The sequence below is a fragment of the Mobula birostris genome, chromosome 14, assembly GCF_030028105.1.
Source record: "Mobula birostris isolate sMobBir1 chromosome 14, sMobBir1.hap1, whole genome shotgun sequence".
NCBI classification, from domain to species: Eukaryota; Metazoa; Chordata; class Chondrichthyes; order Myliobatiformes; family Myliobatidae; genus Mobula; species Mobula birostris.
In genome coordinates, this window is record NC_092383.1 from 80,597,963 (window position 1) to 80,620,717 (window position 22,755).

General features: G+C 43.7%; 1 protein-coding gene across 2 annotated transcripts in view; it reads left to right on the forward strand.

Moving 5' to 3' along the window:
• elk4 (ETS transcription factor ELK4) overlaps positions 1–22,755 on the forward strand; it is a 40,440-nt gene that overhangs the window by 9,446 nt on the left and 8,239 nt on the right. Inside the window, exon 2 of one of the 2 annotated variants that reach the window (XM_072278739.1) lies at positions 21,796–22,020. In XM_072278739.1, coding sequence (XP_072134840.1) covers positions 21,814–22,020 — 207 coding nt within the window. In that variant the 5' untranslated portion in view covers positions 21,796–21,813. The remainder of the gene's footprint in view (positions 1–21,795; positions 22,021–22,755) is intronic. The other variant, XM_072278738.1, reaches the window with a different exon arrangement.

Sequence of the window (22,755 nt, forward strand, 5' to 3'; positions counted from 1 at the left end):
CTGAGGGGCAATTTTCTCCACACACAAGGTGGTGGGCAGCTGGAATGAGCTGCCAGAGGAAGTGGGAGAGGCGGGTACAGCCACAATGTTTAAGTGACATTTTGAGGGCCACTTAGGTCAGAATGCTTTAAAGGGATTTGGGACAAATGCAGGGAAATGTGGAAAGCTCAAGTAGCCCATTTAGGCTGCCTGGCTGAAGTGGGCTGAAGGGCCTGTTTCTCTACTGTATGACTCCATAATTATTGCCCATTTTCTCACGTTCAATGCATTATCCATTTCCCTACTAGTCACATTCATATTTTACCCCATCTATCTATCTGCCCTCTCGTGCTTACACAATCCAGCTCTGTTGAGTGACGCTGTTTGCTCTGAATTCCATTTTCATCAGCATTCCAAAGACAATAAGGAGTCTAACCATGTCCCCTTAAAATATAATGGATTAGCATTATTAAAAACCCTAACCCTGATGTATTGGTCACCACTGAGTAGAAATCAAAATTGATCAATTATCTACAAACTGAGGTAACACTATGAGGGGTATAGATAGGGTAAATGCAAGCAGGCTTTTTTCGCTGAGGTTGGGTGTGACTAGGGTTGGAGGCCATAGGTTAAAAGTGAATTATGAAATATTTAAGGAACCCAAGGGGGCCAACTTCACTCAGAGGGTAGTGGGAGTGTGGAACAGAGGAAGTGGTGGATATGGGTTCGATTGCAACATTTAAGTTTGGATACGTACACGGATGGGAGAGCTATGCAGGGCTATGGTCCAGGTGCAGGTTGATGGGGCTAAACAGAATAATAGTTCAGCATGGCCTGGATGGGCCGAGGGGCCTGATTCTGAGCTGTATGACTTCTTTAACTGAAGATCATGAGATGAATTTTCTGCAATGAGTCACTTGCTTCTTGAACCTCCAAAGACAAGCAGAGAGAATCAAGAGTTTGAAGTACTGTCTGCTTGCTTGGGATGAGGCCATCCTATATGTAGTCACACACATAAAATGCTAGAGCCACTCAGGAGGTCAGTTAGCATCTATGGAAGAAATTGAACAGTCAATGCTTCAGGCCAGACCACTGAGCTCGTCCAGCATTTTGTGAGTGTGAATCAAGGTTTTCACTCTCTGCAGGATCTCTGTAGTCAAGAAGATTGGGACACTCAAGAATTGGAGATGGATTGATCACCATCCAAGCCAAGCCATAACACTAAACATCCTTTCACAAAGCCATCATGAGTTGCTTGGTTTCTACTGTCCTAATTTGGACATTTATCACTTTTTCCTTGTCTCTGGATCAATATCCAAGAAAACAAAAATCCTCCACAACTTGATCTGCAGCCACAGGAGAATGCCACTCACTGCCAACTTCCTGATGACAGAGATGAAAATAGATTCTAATATTGCATGAAATGGCTACTTCTGGTCAATGATAAAATAACATAATAAATCTGGAGCTGTCTACTAATTCAAATAAAAAGTATTTGTACTGCCTGGCAAAATAGATTTACTCAATATTCAAGCAGTAAATAGATGGCAATGAAGGATACTTGAATGGGTTTTGGTGCTGAACACACAGTATTAACATTGGCACAGTTGGCGATTGTCAGTGAATGATCCCGGGAATGGAAGAGTTAACATAACAGGAGCATTTGATGACTCTGAGTCTGTACTCACTGGATTTTAGAAGAAGGAGAGGGGATCTATCGAATATTAAAAGGCCTGGATAGAGTAGACTTGATGATTCCCATAGCAAGGGAAGTCTAGGACCAGAGAGCACAGCCCAGAGAAGAACATCCCTTTAGAACAGAGATGAGGAGTTATTCCTTCAGCTGGGGGGGGGGGGGGGGGGGGTGATGATTCTGTGGGACTCATTGCCACAGAGTGCTGCGGAGCCCAAGTCATTGCGTAATGTTTAAAGCAAAGATTGACAGATACTTGGTTATTGGGGAGAAGGCAGGAGAATGGGGTTGAGAGGGATAATATATCAGCCATGATGGAATGGCAGAGTAGACTGGAATATCCCAGTTCTGTCCTTATGTTTCATGGTCTTAATGTCTTATGTTTTATGAATGCAGTACTTCTCTCTCTCTAGATTTTATCAAACTTGTGCAATTTAGATGCCATTCCAAATGATTCAATCTGTTGCCCATCCCTCCCCACAACCCTCTAAAGTTTGAACCTAGAGTAATTTCCTTATTCACTTACAACTGATTTTGCTTACATTTGATGTATCAACTTTTAAACTTTGGCATTCAAATCAGTGTCAATTTTGTGATAGTTGTGTTTATGCGTGAAGGATATCTCTGTAGCTAAATTAGCGTGGTCTCTTGTATCTTAAGTGGCCACACTCAGTAGCCACTTTATTAGGTATTATCTGTACAGGAGGTACCTAGTAAAGTGGCCACTGAGTGTACCTTTGAGGTTTTCTGTTGCTGTAGCCCATCCACTTCAAGGTTCAACATGTTCTGCATTCAGAGAGCTCTTCTGCACAACTGTATTGTAACACGTGGTTATTTGAGTTATTGTCACCTTCCTGTCAGCTTGAACCAGTCTGGCCATTCTCCTCTGACCTCTCTCACTAACAAGACATTTCCACCCAGAGAACTGCCACTCACTGGATGAGTGCCCTCCCACTCGTATCCCACCTGTTATTTATTTATATACACACATTCTTTTTCTCACTCTCCTTTTTCTCCCTCTGTCCCTCTCATGATACCCCTTGCCCATCCTCTGGGCTTTTTCCCCCCTCCCCCTTTTCTTTCTCCCTAGGCCTTCTGTCCCATGATTCTCTCATATCCCTTTTGCCAATCAACTATCCAGCTCTTGGCTCCATCCCTCCCCCTCCTATCTTCTCCTATCATTTCGGATCTCCCCCTCCCACTTTCAAATTTCTTACTAGCTCTTCTTTCAGTTAGTCCTGACGAAGAGTCTCGGCCCGAAACGTCGACTGTACCTCTTCCTAGAGATGCTGCCTGGCCTTCTGCGTTCACCAGCAACTTTGATGTGTTTTGTTTTTCGCAGCTTTCCATGTAAGCACTTAAAGAATGTTGCATGTGAAAATCCTAAGAGATCAGCAGTTTCTCAGATACTCAGTTACGGTTAAGTCTCATACAGTAAATGGCATTTCTTCCCCATTCTGATGTTTGTTCAGAACAACAGCTGAACCACTTGACCATGCCTGCATGCTTTTGTGCATTGAGTTACTGCCATATGATTGGCTGATTAGATATTTGCATTAACGAGTGGGTGTATAGGCATACCTAATTAAGTGACCACTGAGTGTAAGTTGTGGAGAAGCAAGTGATGGTGGTTTTTGAGCAGGGATTTCCCAGGGTATCAGTCTTACTGTCTCATTTCTAGGTCTCATAAACAATGTGCCCTGGAGTCAGTACACAGAGACTGAAGCCTGTTCCTGCACATTTCCTTCTCGCTGCTTTGAAAAGCTGCCAGGTTATACTGAGGCTTGTCTGTGCAAGTCCCACCTGCTTTATGTCTAAATGTCATACGTTCTTTTGTAAGAAGCAATCCTGGCATGCGTCCACAGTATGCCTTCCCCTGGTGGAAAGGGGAGGAGCGGGTTAGAGTGAAAGGCAAATCGGGGACAGCAAGAAGGGCTGAGCTTGTTTGACCATCAACACTCTGATCTCCAGCAGGACAAGGGCTCGGACGCTGCAAGATGGGAGTGGTAGGCATGGGTTGACTGCCCTTCCTTGTGTGTCGTGAATTTAGAAAGATTTATATTTAATCTTATTTAGAGATACAGCACTGTTGCTGACCCTTCTGAGTCAAAGAGCCCATGTCACCCAATTACACCCCTGTGACCGATTAACCTACTAACCTATGGAATGTGGGAGGAAACCGGAGCACCCAGAGGAAACCCAAGTGGCCTTGGGGAGAACATGCAAACTCCTTACAGACAGTGGCGGGAATTGAACCTGGGTTGTCGGTGCTGCAATTGCGTTACGCTACCGTGCTGCTCAACCCAATTTTGTGATACTTCCAACCCATAAAACTGGATTCCCAGGATTCCTGTGCAATGCAGCTTCATTTCGGCCAAGGCTTTTCCTTTAGGGTATCACATAGTGCAGAAGAGGGACATTCCGCCCATCATACCTGTGCCAGCCCTTTTGAAAGGGCTCTTCAAGCTGTTGCCGTCTCATGGAAGTTAATCTAATTTTCTAGTTTCCTAATGAAAACTCACTGCCAAGTCCACTTCTAGTAATATTTTCTGGAACATTACACTGACCGGCTAAAACTAACAATTCCTTCTGTCCACTTCGGTTCTTCTTACCAATTACCCTTCTGGTTAATTTTCTCTTTCATCTTACAGAGGGTCATAGAGTAATTTAGCATGGAGACAGGCACTTCGGCCCAACTCATCCATGCTGATCAAAGTGTCCATCCTAAGCTGGGCCCATTTACTTCCCTTTGGTCTCTCTGCCAGCTCATTCCATTTACCCTCTGCATGAGAAGTTGCCCTTCAAATTCATTTTAAATCTAGCCCGCTCTCTGTGCCCTCCAGTTTTCAGTTCCCTTTCCTTGGGAAAACAACTGCAATATTTATGCTCCTCATGATTTTACCACCCCTATAAAAGGGCCATAAGTTGTAAGAGCAGAGTTAGGCCATTTGGCCCATCGAGTCTGCTCTGCCACCACTCAATCTCTTATACTCCAAGAAACGGAGCTCTAGCTTGCATAACCTCTTCCTCAAGTCCTGGCAGCATTCTGTCCTGAAGCTGCCATCTTCTGATTCAGATTGAAATTCATTTTGGTTATCACATGTAAATGGGAAAATACAGTGAGATGTATTGTTATTGTTAGCAACCAACACAGCCCAAGAATGCGCTGGGGGCAGTGCGCAAGAGCCGCCACACATCCTCGCGCCAACATAGCAACCCACAGTTCTCGACAGACCAATACAGAACACAACAAGCAACGAAATAACAGCACCAAAAGAAGCCCCTTTTCTCCCTCTCACCCTTCCACACACACACGGACAGTCCTCCAACCGTAGGACCAGCATCTGGGCTTCCATCAAGCTTTGGCCTTTGAGCTTCAGCTTCTGGACTTCTGATCAAACTTCAGTATTGACCCCAAATTGGCTGATGGCTGGACCTCGATATTCTGCCAAGTTGTCTTGCTAATAGCTGTTTTAGCTATTTGCCCATCTTTTGATGAACTGGCGGAGAGGAGTGAGGGGACAGCACGATCCATCCCTGCCACTTGAGGAGCTTAGTTGCCAACTGGAAACCATTGGGTTGTGACTTGCCTCTCCCTTCCTCTTCCCCAGCCCAGTGACTGCGAGGAAGCAGCAGAATATCGAGTTATTCCAGCCAACGGGGCAAACCCCAAGGATGAAGTTCTATATCTCCTTACACCACAGAAGAGGCTAGTCAGCCCAATTAAAAACAGGAAATGCTGGAAATACCTAGCAGGTGAAGCTGCATCTGTGGATGAGAAATAGAGCTAATGACACTGGATTTCAGCCCATTGTGTCTAAATAAACCCACCGAACAATCTCAGTACTCTGCTAATTTTCCCTCGCATCTTTTCTCAACTCCTCGCACTAGGGACAACCTGCAGTGGTCAGATAACCTGCCAGTCAGCAGTTCGTTGGGATATAAGAGGAAAGAAGAGCATCTGAAGGAAATGCACAGGGTCTCATAGAGAATACACATGCTCCGCCAGAGGCCAAGATTGTTGATACTGTAAAAGTGACAGTGTGTAAACCAGTCTGAGATTTTCCTCATCTATGCCACCTAGGATAAACTTGTAAACTAGAGCCCTGGACTATAACGAAACATCAAATAAGTTCCCTGTCGTTTCAGTTTAAGGTATCAGAATGAGAATCAGGTTTATGTCATCGGCATACATCGTGAAATCTGTTGACTTTGCGGCAGCAGTACAATGCAATACATGATCAATATTTTTTAAAAAATCTAAATTACATTAAGTATATATATGTATATTAAATAGTCAAATGAAGGTAAGTAGTGCAAAGACAGAAATAAAAAAAACAATCAGGTGGTGTTCACGGGTTCAATGCAGAGGTGGAGAAGCCGTCCCTGAATTGTTGAGAGTGTGCCTTCAGGCTTCTGTACCTCCTTCCTGATGGTAGCAATGAGAAGAGGGCTTATCCTTGGTGGTGGGGTCCTTGGTGATGGAGCTGCTTTTCAGAGGCACCACTCCTTGAAGATGTCTTGGGTACCACGGAGGCTAGTATCCATGATGGAGCTGACTAATTTTACAACTGACATCTTAAGGAATTATATATATTAGGACTTACCATATCAAAAGTGTTAAGTCCCAGATACAAGATATCAGATTCAGATTTATTTATTACATGTACTTCAAAACAAACAGTGAAAGGTGTTGTTTGTGCTAACAACCAACACATCCAAGGATGTCACCGCACACTCCGTCTCCGACGTAACATGCCTATAATGTTCAACACAACACAGAACGATGTAAGCAACAACAACAGCAGATCAAAACAAGACAACAGTAAAATAAGCTATTTTTTCCTACCCTCATTACACAGGGTTCCAAACCCAGGGACAGGCCATCTCCAGGTCTCCAGTCCTTAGCCCCAGAGATTCAAACTCACATAACTTGGGTTTCCAATGTCCAGTCTCTGGCCTGGACACATAAACTTGCAGATATCAGGTCTCTAATCTCAGTTTCTGGCCTGGACCCTCAGATTCGACCTTCGTGCCTCTACCTCCAGTCTTGGTGACTTACGTTTCTGTAGCATCTCTTGCATCTTTTCAGGAAATCTAAAATGTTTCACATTGCATTGCTTCTACAGTTGAAACAGATCAACAGCCAATTTGTTGTTAGCAGAATGCCATCAAACAATTTTTTTTATGGTTGTGTTAGCAGATAAGTATTGGCCAGGACATTGGGGATGATGCCTACTTTTTACTTAAACATTCAAGGATCTTGCCCTCGCTGGCTGAGCAGACATTTAACTGCCCATCCCTAATTGCCTTGAGAAGCTATGGACTCATTTGCTCACTCAAGGACTGCAATGATTGAAGAAGGCCGATCACTTAGTAAGTTTCTATTCTGAGAGATAGCTTCCGCAACAATGGAGCATATCTCTGCATTGTATGGGAGTGTTAGCCTATGTTTGGCAGTATTCATTGAAACCTATCAGATGTTGAAAGGCCTCAATATAGTGGATGCGGAGAGGATGTTTTCCTATGGTGGGGGAGTCCAAGACCAGAGGACAAAGCTTCAGAATAGAGGGCTGTCCATCTGCAATGGAGATGAGGAGGAATCTCTTAAGCCAGAAAGTGGTGCACCTGTGGAATTCGTTTTCGCAAGCAGCTGAGGAGGCCAAGTCATTGGGTATATTTAAGATAGAGGTTGATAGATTGTTGATCAGTCCGGGCATGGGGAGAAGGTAGGAGATTGGGGCTAAGAGGGAAAATGGATCAACCATGATGAAATGGCAGCACAGACTTGATGGACCAAATGGCCTCATTCTGCTCCTGTACCTCATTGGCTTATGAAACTAAGGTGGTGGTTTATAAAAGTGATCAAGAATATGACTTCCTGTTGGAAAACCACACTTGAGGTCCAGGGGCCATACTTACTTCAGGCTTGTAAGACACAGAAAATTTGTGTCCTTGTAGTACATTCGTAAGTCAGTCAGGCTTTTTCACTATGTGCCATTAGTAAGACTACCTTTTTTATTAAGGTGTTTAATGACCCAAGTTTAAATTCCCATCCGCTGTGACGGGATTCAAGTTATCTTCATGTCAATGTTCCATAATTTGTCTGTTGGCTCACTAACTTCACCAGTTGATTTATGCTAATTCAGTTCACAGAAGTGAGAGTGGAAATTGGCACTGTAATCACTGCCAATGTAACTTACTTACTGCCTGTTATGTCTCTGGCCTTCCTTCATTGTGTCAGTAGCTTCCTCTCGATTTTCACTGCTGTCAGTTATGCAAGTCCCAGGTAGAGACTCAGGAATACCACCACACTCAGATGTGGAAGGATTCTTCATTGCTGTTTCCTTAACAGTTTTGTTTTACCAGTCAGGGTTGTTAGCCCTGAGCGGACCTCCAAATCTGGAGAACCAGTAGACCACTCAATCTGTCCTGTACTCTTTGACCTGCTTAGCATGGGTGACCCTACCAAGAGCCAAAGCATAAAGCACTGACTCCATCCTACATAGTTCTCCACGCAAGCCTCCAAACCATGTTAATTGATACCTGTACCAATTGAAAGTCTTTGGAGGAACAAGAAACAAGTCACTCATTGCAGAATGTTCATCTCATGATCTACAATTTTCATTTCAGTTTGAAGATAATTGGTCAATTTAAATTTCAACTCAGAGGTGACCTCCAGCATACCAAAACATCAGAGTTAAGGGTTTTCATAAAGCTAATCCACTACATTTCAAGGCAAGATGGTTACACTCACTGTATCAATAATCAAAACCAATTTATGAAAGTGATCAAGAATCTGCCTTCTTGTTGGAAAACCCTGAAAGAGATTTATTAATGTGCAAAAGTCTTAAGAACATATATATAGCTAGGGTGCCTAAGAATTTTGCTCAGTACTGTATATTATGTCTTTCCAGTTACCAAATATCACTTAATTCTACTCAGCTAATAAAAAGTTTAATACTCTCATTTCTGTTTCTCAGCCAACTTCCTATTTTAATCAATATACAGTACTGTGCAAATGTCTTAACACTATATTTGTGCTTAAGACTTCTACACAATACTGTATCTTGCAGGGGAATAAATCTTGTTACTGGGTTTTCTATCCCACACTAATTAGTTTGATGCCTAACTAGTGTTCTGCAAATGCTGTCAAACCACTCTGTTTTCCAATCATTTGTAATGGCTCAGGGAAAATGCTACCACGTCCTTCTGAAATAACTAGATGAGTGATGATTACCAGCTTTGAGGTGTTGCTAGCACATTGAGGGTGAATTGGAACAGGGATCAATTCTTCATTGCTTGGCACTGATTCCCACTTACTACAGGAAACAAGCATCATTCTTGAGCAAAGGTGAGGTGAGGTGGAAAAGAAAAAGTAATAAATCAGGACTTTAAAAGTAAGGGTTCATGGACTCCTTGGTTAATGGTGAGGCTCCATGGCATAAAAAAAGATTGGGAACCCTTGCTATAAAGAGAGCAAGAGTTGAGAAGCCTCCATCTGGGTAGCTTCCAACCTGATGGCATGAACGTTGATTGAACATTTTTTTTCAAACTTATGGTAATAGCCCCCCCCCCCACCATTTCCCATTCACTTTAACGTCTCTCACCTTATCCTTGCCTGCCCATCGCCTCCCTCTGGTATTCCTCCTTCTTTTTCTTTCTTCCATGGCCTTCTGTCCTCTCCTATTAGATTCCCACTTCTACAGCCCTGTATCTCTTTCACCAATCAACTTTCCAGCTCTTTACTACATCCCTCCCCCCTCTCACTTTCACCTATTACCTTGTGTTTCTCACTCCCCCCACCTTTTAACTCTGAGGCCTCAACATTTTTTCTCCAGTCCTGCTGAACGGTCTCGGCCCGAAACGTCGACTGCACTCATTTCCATAGATAGTGCCCGACCTGCTGAACTCCCCCAGCATTTTGTGTGTGTTGCTTGGATTTCCAGCATCTGCAGAATTTCTTGTCTTTTTGAGAAGGATTATCTTCCTAATGCTGGCTGGATGGCTCCATTTTCACCATGTGATCTCCCTCTCCGACTGCCGCACCCGGTCAAAGTCTTTAGTTTTTTTGTTTTGAATGTCATTTTTATTACCAGTACATTAAACATTTCAGGAAGATGAAAAGCACACCTTTGCCTCCAGGAGTATTTTTGGGTGCCACTGCCCTGGAGATTAATGTTCAATTCCTGGGCACTGTGGAGTGAATCTGTGGGGATTGGCAGCCCCGGGGGAGGCCCTGAATTACAGTTGTTCATTCTGTAAGGCAGAGTCTCAGAGATTCTTTGCTGAGAACCCTTGATTTTAAAATTACATTTAACCAATCAGCTGAAACCTTAAGGAGGTCTGTGGTGTCTGACACAGTGGAAGAGAGAAATGGCACAATACTCCTGCCAGCATACCACAGCATAGCTTTTTGTTTTGCCCATTCTAAATATAGTTTGGTCATGTTTTCTCGAGTGTCACTAGTACTGGGTGCCAGATATTTGCCCTTGAGCTGTGCAATATTTGAGAATCTGCCAAGCCCTTAAATATCGTCTGTTCTCCCGCTGTTTTATCCAGGACCTTTACTCTGATATAAAGGGTTATTTGAAGGAAATGGATCTGCATGTGTGAAACAGCTGTGGCATTAACCTTGCCAGGACTCTGGAAAGTTCTCTCAGATGTGAGGGTATCTGTGCAGAACAGAAGGAGGAATAATGGGTTGGGATTTAGGTAGTTTTGATGCATAAAACTACCTGAATCACAACCCGTTATTCTTCCATTATCGAGGCCTGGAGTTCGGGATCCTGTCATCGGTGAGTCAGGGTTCGAAGCCTGGAGTTTGGGATCCCGTTATAGCAGTGACTTGTGGCTGATACTGGAGGTCGATCAGAAGTCCAGAAGTCAGGGCCCGATGGCCAAAGCACCAGGTCAGCGAGTCTGTGAGTCCTTTGGGGAAATTGGAGGCCTGATGTCTGCAAGTTCAATGGAGGCTGAAGACCTGGAGGTGGCCTGTCCTAGGGTTCGAAGCCCCTCATGTGGTCATGAGATGGTGGGTGGATGGGAGGGAGAGGGGGCCTTGTTTTGCTACGGTTCTGTTGAACATTGCCTTCATGCTGTGTTGGTGCTGGAAAGTGTGCTGACACTTGAATATGCCCCCAGCATATTCTTAGTTTGTGATGGCTGCTGACGCAAATGACACATTTCACTGTATGTTTCGATGTACACGTGATAAATAAATGAATTGGAATCTGAATCAAATCCCTAATGTTGCTTGTTAGTAATTTGACATTAATCAAGGCATCTATTTAATCCAGTTGTCTTTTATCACGCCATTTCGATGGACATCAGAAGCAAAGCAATAGGAAGAATGAGGAAATATAATTAACTGTACATGATGGATGCCTGAGCAAAATCATACTTTTGGAGGAACTCAACAAGTCAGGCAGCATCTGTGGAGGAAAACGTTCAATCAATATTTCGGGTCCTCTAGTCGGAAATAATAAAGGCGAGATAGCCAGTTTTGAGAGGTGAAGGGAAGGGTTGGGCAAGATAAGTGGATCTGAGTGATTGGCAGATGGAGTAAGGTGGGGGAGGCCAGGGTGGAGATAATGGGGGAGGCTGGGAGGTGAAAGCTGGAGGCAACAAAAGGCTGTAGATGATGGGATATGATAGGAAAGGAAGGTGATTGGAACCAAATAAGGGAGGTGGTGGGAGGGGTGTGTGGGTGATGGGCAGATGAAGTTGGTGGGAGAGGGGAAAGAAAGCAGGTGATAAGGAGATGGGGATAGGAGTGCAGGAGCAACACACACAAAATGCTGGGGCAACTCAGTGTTGATTGTTCACTCCCCTCCATGGTTGCTGCCTGACCAACTGAGTTAATCTGTGTGTTGCTTGAGATTTCCAGCATCTCTGGAGTATGCGGTTTCATCAGACCATAGAATCTTCTTCCAGCTGACTTCAGAGTCTCCCACGTGCCTTCTGGCAAAATCTAGATGAGATTTCATGTGAGTTTTTTGCAACAGCGGCTTTCTCTTTGCCACTCTCCCATAAAGCTGCAGCTGGTGAAACATGTGGTCAACAGTTGTATACGCAGTCTCTCCCATCTCAGCCACTGAAGCTTGTAGCTCCTCCAGAGTTGTCACAGGACACTTGGTGGCCTCCCTCACTAGTTCCCTTCTTGCATGTTCATTCAGTTTTTGAGGACGTCCTGCTCCAGGCAGATTTACAGCTGTGCCATATTCTTTCCATTTCTTGAGGATTGACTTAACTGTACTCCAGAAGATATTTAGTGACTTATGAGTATTCTTGTATCCATCTTCTGACGTGCCTTACAATAACATTTTCGCAGAGTTGCTTGGAGTGTTCTTTTTTCTTCATGGTGCAGTTTTTGTCAGGATGCTAACTCACCAGCAGCAGGACCTACCAGATACAGGTGTATTTTTACTACATTCAATTGAAACACCTTGACTGCACATGGATGTTGGGAATGATGAAGGTGGTGTGCCGCAGGTGCAGTGTGGGTCAGGTGGGAGAGAAGGAGTGCCAGGGTCGAGGATTGGCACAAGTGCAGACACACCCAGTCCTGAGACACCAGGCAAGATTATTTGATTCCAAACAATTGGTTTATTGACCATTACAGAACATCTCATCTGTGCTTCCTGCTCCCTCCCCTCTTGCTTCCCCTTTTCCTATCCATGATTCCCCTCTCCCTGCCCATTTTCCACTCTCAGTCCACAATAGAGACCCATATAAGAATCAGGTTTATCATCACTCACATAAGTCATGAAATTTGTTTCTTTTTGCAGCAGTGCAGTGTAATATATAAAATTGCTACAGTACTGTACAAACATCTTAGTCACCCGAACTATGCATATGTCTCGATGCATACACGATAAATAAATCTGAATCACTTAGGTACATGCTGACTTATAGAAATGTGACTGTTCCTTCATCATTGCTGGTTCTGAAACACTCCTGCGTTGTGGAAGCACCTTCATCAGATGTGTAGCAGTTGAAGGCATTTCCCGGCACGTGTTGTGGAGCGCGAAGAGCAAGTCAAGACACGTAGATCGTCCTAGTCATCCACAGCACCCTGACCTATCTCCAGTCGTCTTGACTCTTGTCTTGACACTGGATCCAGATAGACTAGGAGAAGAAAGTGAGTTTGGCGACCTGCACAACTCTCCCTCACTTTAATCAAACTCACGTGCAAGTCACGACGTCACAAACACACCTACCCAAGGATGTCACCACCCAAGCATGGCAGTCACCCTCATTGCTTGTGATGGACACGTAGATACGCACAAACGCACACGCACACACACACAAACACACACACACACACACACACACACACACACACACACACACACACACACACACAAACACGCATACACACACAAACGCACATGCACACACACAAACACATGCACACACACAAACACAGGCACACACACAAACACACACACACAAACGCACACGCACACACACACAAACACATGCACACACACACAAACACATATACACACACAAACACAATGCACACACACAAACACACATACACACACAAATGCACACACAAACACACATGCACACACACATACACACACACAAATGCAACGCGCACACACACAAACACACATGTACACACACACAAACACACGCACACACACACACACAAACACACACAAACACACAAGCACACACACAAACACACACACACACACACACAAACACACACACACACACACACAAATGCACACACACAAACGCACACACACAAACACACACGCACACACAGACACACATGCACACACCAGTTGAAGTAAGTGACTCACCCTGTTCTCAAGAACAATAAGGGATGGGGGACAATAGTTACCATTGTCCGTGATTCTAAAACGGTGATCAAAAGCTGTAAAATTCAATGTGGTCAGAGATTCAGCATCAACGTCCAAAGCAGTTGAGTTTAGCAGTAATGTTCAACTTTGAACTAAGTCAAAAATCACTTTTAACAGTTGATACAGCTTGAATCAAAATCACACTGTACACCCAGTGTAGTGAATGTAAGTCTTCCAAATTGTTAAAAAATAAGTCAGAATGGCCGTAGTTTATCTTAAGGCCAGTTTAAGGGTTAAGTTACTGAACTAGTTGCCAGAGTCCTGGACAATTGATCCAGAGTCATGAGTTAAAACCCCATCATGATTGTCAAGAAATTTATATTCAAATTGTAATATCTGGAATTTCAGCAAAAAAGCTGATCTTGGTAACACTTACCATGAAACTCCTGGCTGGATTGCTGTAAAAAAGCTATCATTTTTCATTTTTCCAAAATTGAAAATCAAAGACAAAAATATATTAATTAAAAGCAAGGTTAAATAAGTAGGTTTAGAGCTGGTGTTTAAAAGTGTCACCTGAGTCTGCATACCTTATGGTTTTAGGTATTGAGTTCCACAGTTCGGGAGTATAGTTCAGAAACTCCGACCTGCCAATTGTCTTTTGAGGGAGATTGTTTAAATTTAAGAGATCTGTGGAAGAGGTTCTGAGAGCTTGAGCAGGGTTATAAGATGAAAGTGATACTGGGGTGTACTCTGGTCCCAGACGATTGAGAGATTTAAAAACAAGTAAGAGAACTTTAAAATCAATTCTAAAAAAATACAGAAAGCCAATTCAGAGTAGTTAGGACGGAGTGATATGCTCCCTTTTCCTGGTTTTAGTTAAAAAGTCTTGTAGCGGTGTTCTTTCAGAGTTGAAGTTTGCTTTGGAAGGTCAGTAAAATGTGCATTGCAGTAATCTAGTCTATTTGATGTAAAGGCGTGAATTAGTTTTTCAGCATCATTACATGACAGAAACGGATGTCCCTTTGCTATATTTCTATGTGTAAAAATGCTGCTCTGTTCACTTTCTTTATGTGGGATTTAAAATTCAGATCTGAATTAAAGATAACAAATAGGCTTGTTATTTATGATTTTACATGGGGGTCAGGTTCCCAAACATTCCCAGGTTCCCAAGTTTATCAAGAAGTTTATCAGAGAGATAGAGCAGTGCAAGAAGTGCATGGAGTAAAGCAGATCTAACATACAGGGAGGCTTTGAAGAAAGAGAAGCAGAATAAACGGTGTAAAGACAGTAAGGTAGAAGGGCTGAAATGTGTGTACCTCAATGCAAGAAGCATCAGGAACAAAGGTGATGAACTCAGAGCTTGGATACATACATGGAATTATGATGTAGTGGCCATTACAGAGACTTGGCTGGCACTAGGGCAGGAATGGATTCTCAATATTCCTGGATTTCAGTGCTTTAAAAGGGATAGAGAGGGTGGAAAAAGGGGAGGAGGGGTGGCATTACTGGTCAGGGATACTATTACAGCTACAGAAAGGGTGGGTAATGTAGCAGGATCCTCTTTTGAGTCAATATGGGTGGAAGTCAGGAACAGGAAGGGAGCAATTACTCTATTGGGGGTATTCTATAGGCCCCCTGGTAGCAGCAGAGATACAGAGGAGCAGATTGGGATGCAGATTTTGGAAAGGTGCAAAAATAACAGGGTTGTTATCATGGGTGACTTTAACTTCCCTAGTATTCATTGGCACCTGATTAGTTCCAAGTGTTTAGATGGGGCAGAATTTGTTAAGTGTGTCCAGGATGGATTCCTGTCACAGTATGTGGACAGGCCGACCAGGGGGAATGCCGTATTAGATTTAGTACTAGGTAATGAACCGGGTCAGGTCACAGATCTCTCAGTGGGTGAGCATCTGGGGGACAGTGACCACCGCTCCCTGGCCTTTATAATTATCATGGAAAAGAATAGAATCAAAGAGGACAGGAAAATTTTTAATTGGGGAAAGGCAAATTATGAGGTTATAAGGCTAGAACTTGCGGGTGTGAATTGGGATGATGTTTTTGCAGGGAAATGTACTATGGACATGTGGTCGATGTTTAGAGATCTCTTGCGGGATATAAGGGATAAATTTGTCCCGGTGAGGAAGATAAAGAATGGTAGGGTGAAGGAACCATGGGTGACAAGTGAGGTGGAAAATCTAGTCAGGTGGAAGAGGACAGCATACATGAGGTTTAGGAAGCAAAGATCAGATGGGTCTATTGAGGAATATAGGGAAGCAAGAAAGGAGCTTAAGAAGGGGCTGAGAAGACCAAGAAGGGGGCATGAGAAGGCCTTGGTGAGTAGGGTAAAGGAAAACCCCAAGGCATTCTTCAATTATGTGAAGAAAAAAAGGATGACAGGAGTGAAGGTAGGACTGATTAGAGATAAAGGTGGGACGATGTGCCTGGAGGCTGTAGAAGTGAGCGAGATCCTCAATGAATACTTCTCTTCGGTATTCACCAATGAGAGGGAACTTGATGATGGTGAGGACAATATGAGTGAGGTTGATGTTCTGGAGCATGTTGATATTAAGGGAGAGGAGGTGTTGGAGTTGTTAAAATACATTAGGACAGATAAGTCCCCGGGGCCTGACGGAATATTCCCCAGGCTGCTCCACGAGGCGAGAGAAGAGATTGCTGAGCCTCTGGCTAGGATCTTAATGTCCTCGTTGTCCACGGGAATGGTACCGGAGGACTGGAGGGAGGCGAATGTTGTTCCCTTGTTCAAAAAAGGTAGTAGGGATAGTCCGGGTAATTATAGACCAGTGAGCCTTACGTCTGTGGTGGGAAAGCTGTTGGAAAAGATTCTTAGAGATAGGATATATAGGCATTTAGAGAATCATGGTCTGATCAGTGACAGTCAGCATGGCTTTGTGAAGGGCAGATCGTGTCTAACAAGCCTGATAGAGTTCTTTGAGGAGGTGACCAGACATATAGATGAGGGTAGTGCAGTGGATGTGATCTATATAGATTTTAGTAAGGCATTTGACAACGTTCCACATGGTAGGCTTATTCAGAAAGTTAGAAGGCATGGGATCCAGGGAAGTTTGGCCAGGTGGATTCAGAATTGGCTTGCCTGCAGAAGGCAGAGGGTGGTGGTGGAGGGAGTACATTCAGATTGGAGGATTGTGACTAGTGGTGTCCCACAGGGATCTGTTCTGGGACCTCTACTTTTCGTGATTTTTATTAACGACCTGGATGTGGGGGTAGAAGGGTGGGTTGGCAAGTTTGCAGATGACACAAAGGTTGGTGGTGTTGTAGATAGTGTAGAGGATTGTCAAAGATTGCAGAGAGACATTGATAGGATGCAGAAGTGGGCTGAGAAGTGTCAGATGGCGTTCAACCCAGAGAAGTGTGAGGTGGTACACTTTGGAAGGACAAACTCCAAGGCAGAGTACAAAGTAAATGGCAGGATACTTGGTAGTGTGGAGGAGCAGAGGGATCTGGGGGTACATGTCCACAGATCCCTGAAAGTTGTCTCACAGGTGGATAGGGTAGTTAAGAAAGCTTATGGGGTGTTAGCTTTCATAAGTCGAGGGATAGAGTTTAAGAGTCGTGATGTAACGATGCAGCTCTATAAAACTCTGGTTAGGCCACACTTGGAGTACTGTGTCCAGTTCTGGTCACCTCACTATAGGAAGGATGTGGAAGCATTAGAAAGGGTACAGAGGAGATTTACCAGGATGCTGCCTTGTTTAGAAAATATGCATTATGATCAGAGATTAAGGGAGCTAGGGCTTTACTCTTTGGAGAGAAGGAGGATGAGAGGAGACATGATAGAGGTATACAAGATAATAAGAGGAATAGATAGAGTGGATAGCCAGCGCCTCTTCCCCAGGGCACCACTGCTCAATACAAGAGGACATGGCTTTAAGGTAAGGGGTGGGAAGTTCAAGGGGGATATTAGAGGAAGATTTTTTACTCAGGGAGTGGTTGGTGCGTGGAATGCACTGCCTGAGTCAGTGGTGGAGGCAGATACACTAGTGAAGTTTAAGAGACTACTAGACAGGTATATGGAGGAATCTAAGGTGGGGGCTTATATGGGAGGCAGGGTTTGAGGGTCGGCACAACATTGTGGGCCGAAGGGCCTGTACTGTGCTGTACTATTCTATGTTCTATGTTTAACTCTTTTGGCTTTGAGACCAACTAAAACTATTTCAAGTTTATCTTCATTTAGTTTTAGGAAATTATTGCTCATCCATTTGTTTATTGCAGCCACACCAGATGTCAGAGAATATAGGGTGTTATCATCATCAGGCTCAACAATTCAATTATGTGTCATCTGCATAACTGCAGTAATCAATTTCATGCCCTCTAATGATATCTCCTAAGGGGAGCATTTACAAAGAGGAGAGTAGGGGACCAGGATAATTTCCCTGAGCAACACTAAAAGGTATATCATATCTCTGAAAATGGTCTCCAAGACAGATAAGAAATTTCTCTGTAAGATATACAGAGAAAATCAATTAAGGGTGCTACCACAGAGCACAACCCAGTTTTCAAGATGATCTGAGAGAACGTTGTGGCCAATTGTGTTGACGTTTAGAAGAATTAGAACTGATATTCTATTGGCATCGGTGCTGAGCTTAAGATCACAGACACCTTTAGTAAGGGCTGTCTCCATGCTGTGGTTTGCTCTAAAACCTGACTGAGACGTTTTTTAGAAAATTTGTTCTCATTCAGAAAGTTGTCAAGTTGGTGGAAAATTAGTTTCTGAGGAATCCTGCCAAGGAAGAGAAGTTTTGATACAGGTCTATAGTTAGCTAATACCTCAATATCAAGCTTTGGCTTATTAAGTAGTGGTTTGACAAACACAGGTTTGAAGGCATCTGGAAAGACTCCAGTTTCAAGGGATGTGTTAATACTTTTTATAACAAAATTGAAAACACTTTAAGAGAGTCCTTAAAAAATGTGGCAGGGACAGGGTTGAGACAGTAAGTAGATGATTTTAGTCTTTGTTATAATCTTTATAGAGTTCTGAATCAGAAATACTTGTACATTTTAATATGGTTGCCATCTTTTTACAAGGTTGTCTATAGCGGTTACCAGTATCTGTAGCTATACTCTCTCTAATGGAAATAATTTTGTTTTATTCTGTTTTATATTTATCTTTAACCTCTCGCTCCAGCAGCGTGTGGTACCTCCCTGCTTCAACCAGGCTTCAATCACACCGGTGCCCAAGAAGAGTGTGGTAACCTGTCTCAATAACTATTGCCCAGTGGCACTTATATCCAACGTGATGAACTGTTTGAGAGCCTGGTAATGAAGCAGATCAGCTCCTGTCTGAGTGGCGACTTGGATCTGCTCCAGTTTGCCTACCAAAGCAGCAGGTCGACAGTGGGTGCCATCTCACTGGTTCTTCACACAACCCTGCAACAGCTGGACAACAACGATGCATACATCAGGATGCTCTTTATCGATCACAGCTCAGAATTTAATACCATCATCCCCTCAGAATTGATCAGTAAACTCTAAGACCTGGGCCTAAATTCCACCTTGTGCAATTGGATCCTGGATATCCTCACTTGCAGACCCCAGTTAGCTTGGACTGGCAAAACCACCACTTCCACAATCTCCATCAGCACAGGAGCATCACAGGGATGCGTGTTTAGCCACTGTTCTACTTGCTTTACATGTGTGACTGTGTGGCCAAGTATAGCTCCAACACCATATGCAAGTTTGCTGATGACACCACTGTCGTGGGCTGTATCAAAGGTGATGATGAATCAGCATACAGGAGGGAGACTGGAAATTTGGCCGAGTGGTATAATAACAACAACCTGTCACTCAGTGTCAATAAGACCACGGAACTGATGGTAGACCTCATGAGAGGGAAACCAGAGATCCATGAACCAGTACTCAGCGGAGGATCAGAGGTGGAGAGGGTCAGTAACTTTAAATTCCTGGATGTCACGATCTCAGAGGACTTGTCTTAGATCTGTCATATGAATATAACTGCAAAGAAAGCACAACAGTGCCTCTACTTCCTCAGGAGTCTGCGGAGATTCAGCATGTCATCAAAAACCTTGGGAAACTTATATACATGTGTAGTGGAAAGTATGCTGATGGGCTGCATTACGGCCTGGTATGGGAACACCAATGCCTTTGAGCAGAAAATCCTACAAAATGTAGTGGATTCAGCCCAGTACATCACGGGTAAAGCCCACCCAACCATTGAGCACTTTTACATGAAACATTGCCCTAGAAAAGCAGCGTCCATCATCAAAGATCCTCAGTGCCCAGGCCATGCCCTCTTCTCATTGCTACCATCAGGAATGAGGTACAGAAGCCTGAAGACACACACTCAACATTTGAGGAACAGCTTCTTTCCCTCCGCCACCAGATTTCTGAATGGACAATGAACCCATGAACACTACCTCAGTATTAAAAACATCCTCTCTCTTTGCACTGCTTATTTAATTTATATATCTTATTGTAATTTATACTTACTATGTTGTGCAATGCACTGGTGTTGCAAAACAACAGCTTTCATGACATAGGCCGGTGATATTAAACCTGATTCTGATTATCTACCAAGTGCCATCTGGTGACTGAACAGCAGCATTGCCACCTTCAATAAATAAAATCAATTAGAGTGCGAGAGGAAGGGAGGGAGAAAGAGAGAGAGGGGAAAAATGGAGGAAGGGAGGGGTGGGGGGGAAGAGGCAGAGAGATGGAGAGAGAGAGAGAGATGGTTAACCTTTCTGATTCAGAAAAAAGGTCTCATCCTTAAAACCTGGCCTTCACTGCATTATTCTGATTGATCTGTTTTTTACCCACTGATTTATCATTTTGCTTTGGATTTTCAGCATTATCAATATCTCTACTTCACCTACTCCCTACTGATTGTTCTGATTTCTATTATTTTGCTCACCCCCATCTTTTAGTTGCTTCTATTCTTCGGACAGACTCACCATGTCAGACCCACCTTTTCTGACACTTCTATTCTTATTCTCCCCTCTCCCCTGTCTTTCATTTTCCATTCCCCATTCTGGCTCCCATTTTACCCCCTCTCTTTTCCTCACCTGCCCATCACCTCACTCTCCTCTTTCTCTTTTTCTGTGGTCCACTCTCCTCTCCAATCAGATTCCTTCTTCTTCATCCCTTTATCTCTTCCACCTATCACCTCCTAGCTTCTCATTTTCTCCCCACCCACCTACATTTCCCAACCTGATCTCCCTATCACCTGCCCTTTTTTACTCCTTCCTCACCGCTCATCTTCTTATTCTGGTTTCTGCCCCTTCCTTTCCCGTCCTGATGAACCATTGCTCAACCTGTTTGATGTGAAATGCTAACTGCTCTTAGTATATATTATGGATCTGTCCCATGACACCGAACTTTTACCTGTATTGTTGTAATTATTTCAGTTTCAACTAGAGTGTCTTGACAGTAGCAAGTTTTATCTGTGGTGAACTTCTGGGCTATTGAGGTAACTTGGCTTAGTGAGTGGCATCACTTCTGAATTTGCTAGTTAGGGTTCAAGGCGCCATCTCAAGGCACAACTGCATCATTCCTCCTGATAAACCCAAATCCAGTGCCACTACTGAGGACATGCTGAGATTGAAGTCAGATCTGCTGTGTTTGAATGATACATTAAATCTGTACACAACACACACGCAATGCTGGAGTCCTGATGAAGGGTCCCGGCCCGACACGTCAGCTGTTTATTCATTTCCGTAGATGCTGCTTGACCTGCTGAGGTCCTCCAGCATTTTGTGCATGTGTTGCTTTGGATTTCCAGCATTTCATGTTTGACTTTAAAGTCATGTTCGCATCTCCTCCTTCAGGTACAAATAAAATAACCTGTTACATGATCTTACATAGGAGCAAGGGAGTTATACCAGTCTTTATCTCTCATTTGATAACAAAGCACAGTCCGCAATTTTGTGCAACAATCGGAAAGTGCTGGATGAACAGCAGATCAGGCAGCATCTATGGAGAGAAATAAGCAATTGATGTTTCAGGCCGAGGCCCTTTATCTCGTCCTGAATGTGACACTATTTACCATGTTTTGCACTTTGGCTCTAGAGGAACAATGTTTTATGAGTATAGTTGAATGACAATAAACTTGAACTTGAGTGATGGGAACAAGTGGAGCCTTGGGGTTCTATTGTTTTTCTGTAATTCATTCTTTGGGGTTTTTCTTCTGTTTCATGGATGTCTGTGGAGAGTAAGAGTTTCAGGTTGTATACTGTACACGTTCTCTGATATTAAATGGAGCCATTGATCCGTATAACTTGTTAACTGTCTCCTGTGCCTGTTCAGCAGGAGGCAGTTCCAGGCATGGACAACACCATCACCCTGTGGCAGTTCTTGCTGCAGCTGCTCCTGGAGCCCAAGAACGACCACCTGATCTGCTGGACCTCGAACGACGGGGAGTTCAAGCTTCTCAAAGCCGAGGACGTAGCCAAACTCTGGGGCTTTCGCAAGAACAAGCCCAATATGAATTATGATAAGCTGAGCCGTGCACTACGCTACTATTACGACAAGGTACAGATTATTCTCTTCCTGGCAAACTTGTTCCTATGTCCTAGGTAGACAAGGTAGTCCTTATTGTCAAAGCAGGAAAATAGAGGGCAGTGAAGCAGCAACAGATCAGCTGGGTCTTAAGCTTGCTGTATCATTAAGTGTCACAATCAATCTTGAACCTTAATTCCCCTTGGTTTATCCCCAAGTGCTTTGATATCCTTGTGTTCAGAAAGTCAATGCCCACAGCCCTATGATATACAGAAATCCAAAGCTCAGAACCTATAATCAGTGTCTGAGTCAGCTAAGTAGCAGAGCTGTCTGGATATCTGGATCAAGAAGCAATCTGCTAGAGGAACTCAGCACATCGAGCAGCACCTCTTTGGGGGGGAAGGAATGGTCAATGTTTGGGGTTAAAAGCATGTACTGGCACCAAAACATTGGCAATTGCCTCGTCCCTATAGATGCTGCTTGACCCACCAAGTTCCTCCAACAGCTTGTTTGTTGTTCCAGCTTCCAGAATCTGCTGTCTGTCATGTCTCCGTAGGTAACAGGAAGGTCACTAACCAGATCTGCTCTCCTTGGTAGTAATTAGCTCATTTATGCTCTGCTAATTTTGAACATGATTGTCTATAAAACAGTTTCTTTGATAGCAACCCTACCTGCTGTCCATTAGTGAATGTTAGTACAGTTCCAAGGGCCAGATTATGAGGGGGAACGTTATAGAACTGTTTGTATTAATGGGAATATAGAAAAGAA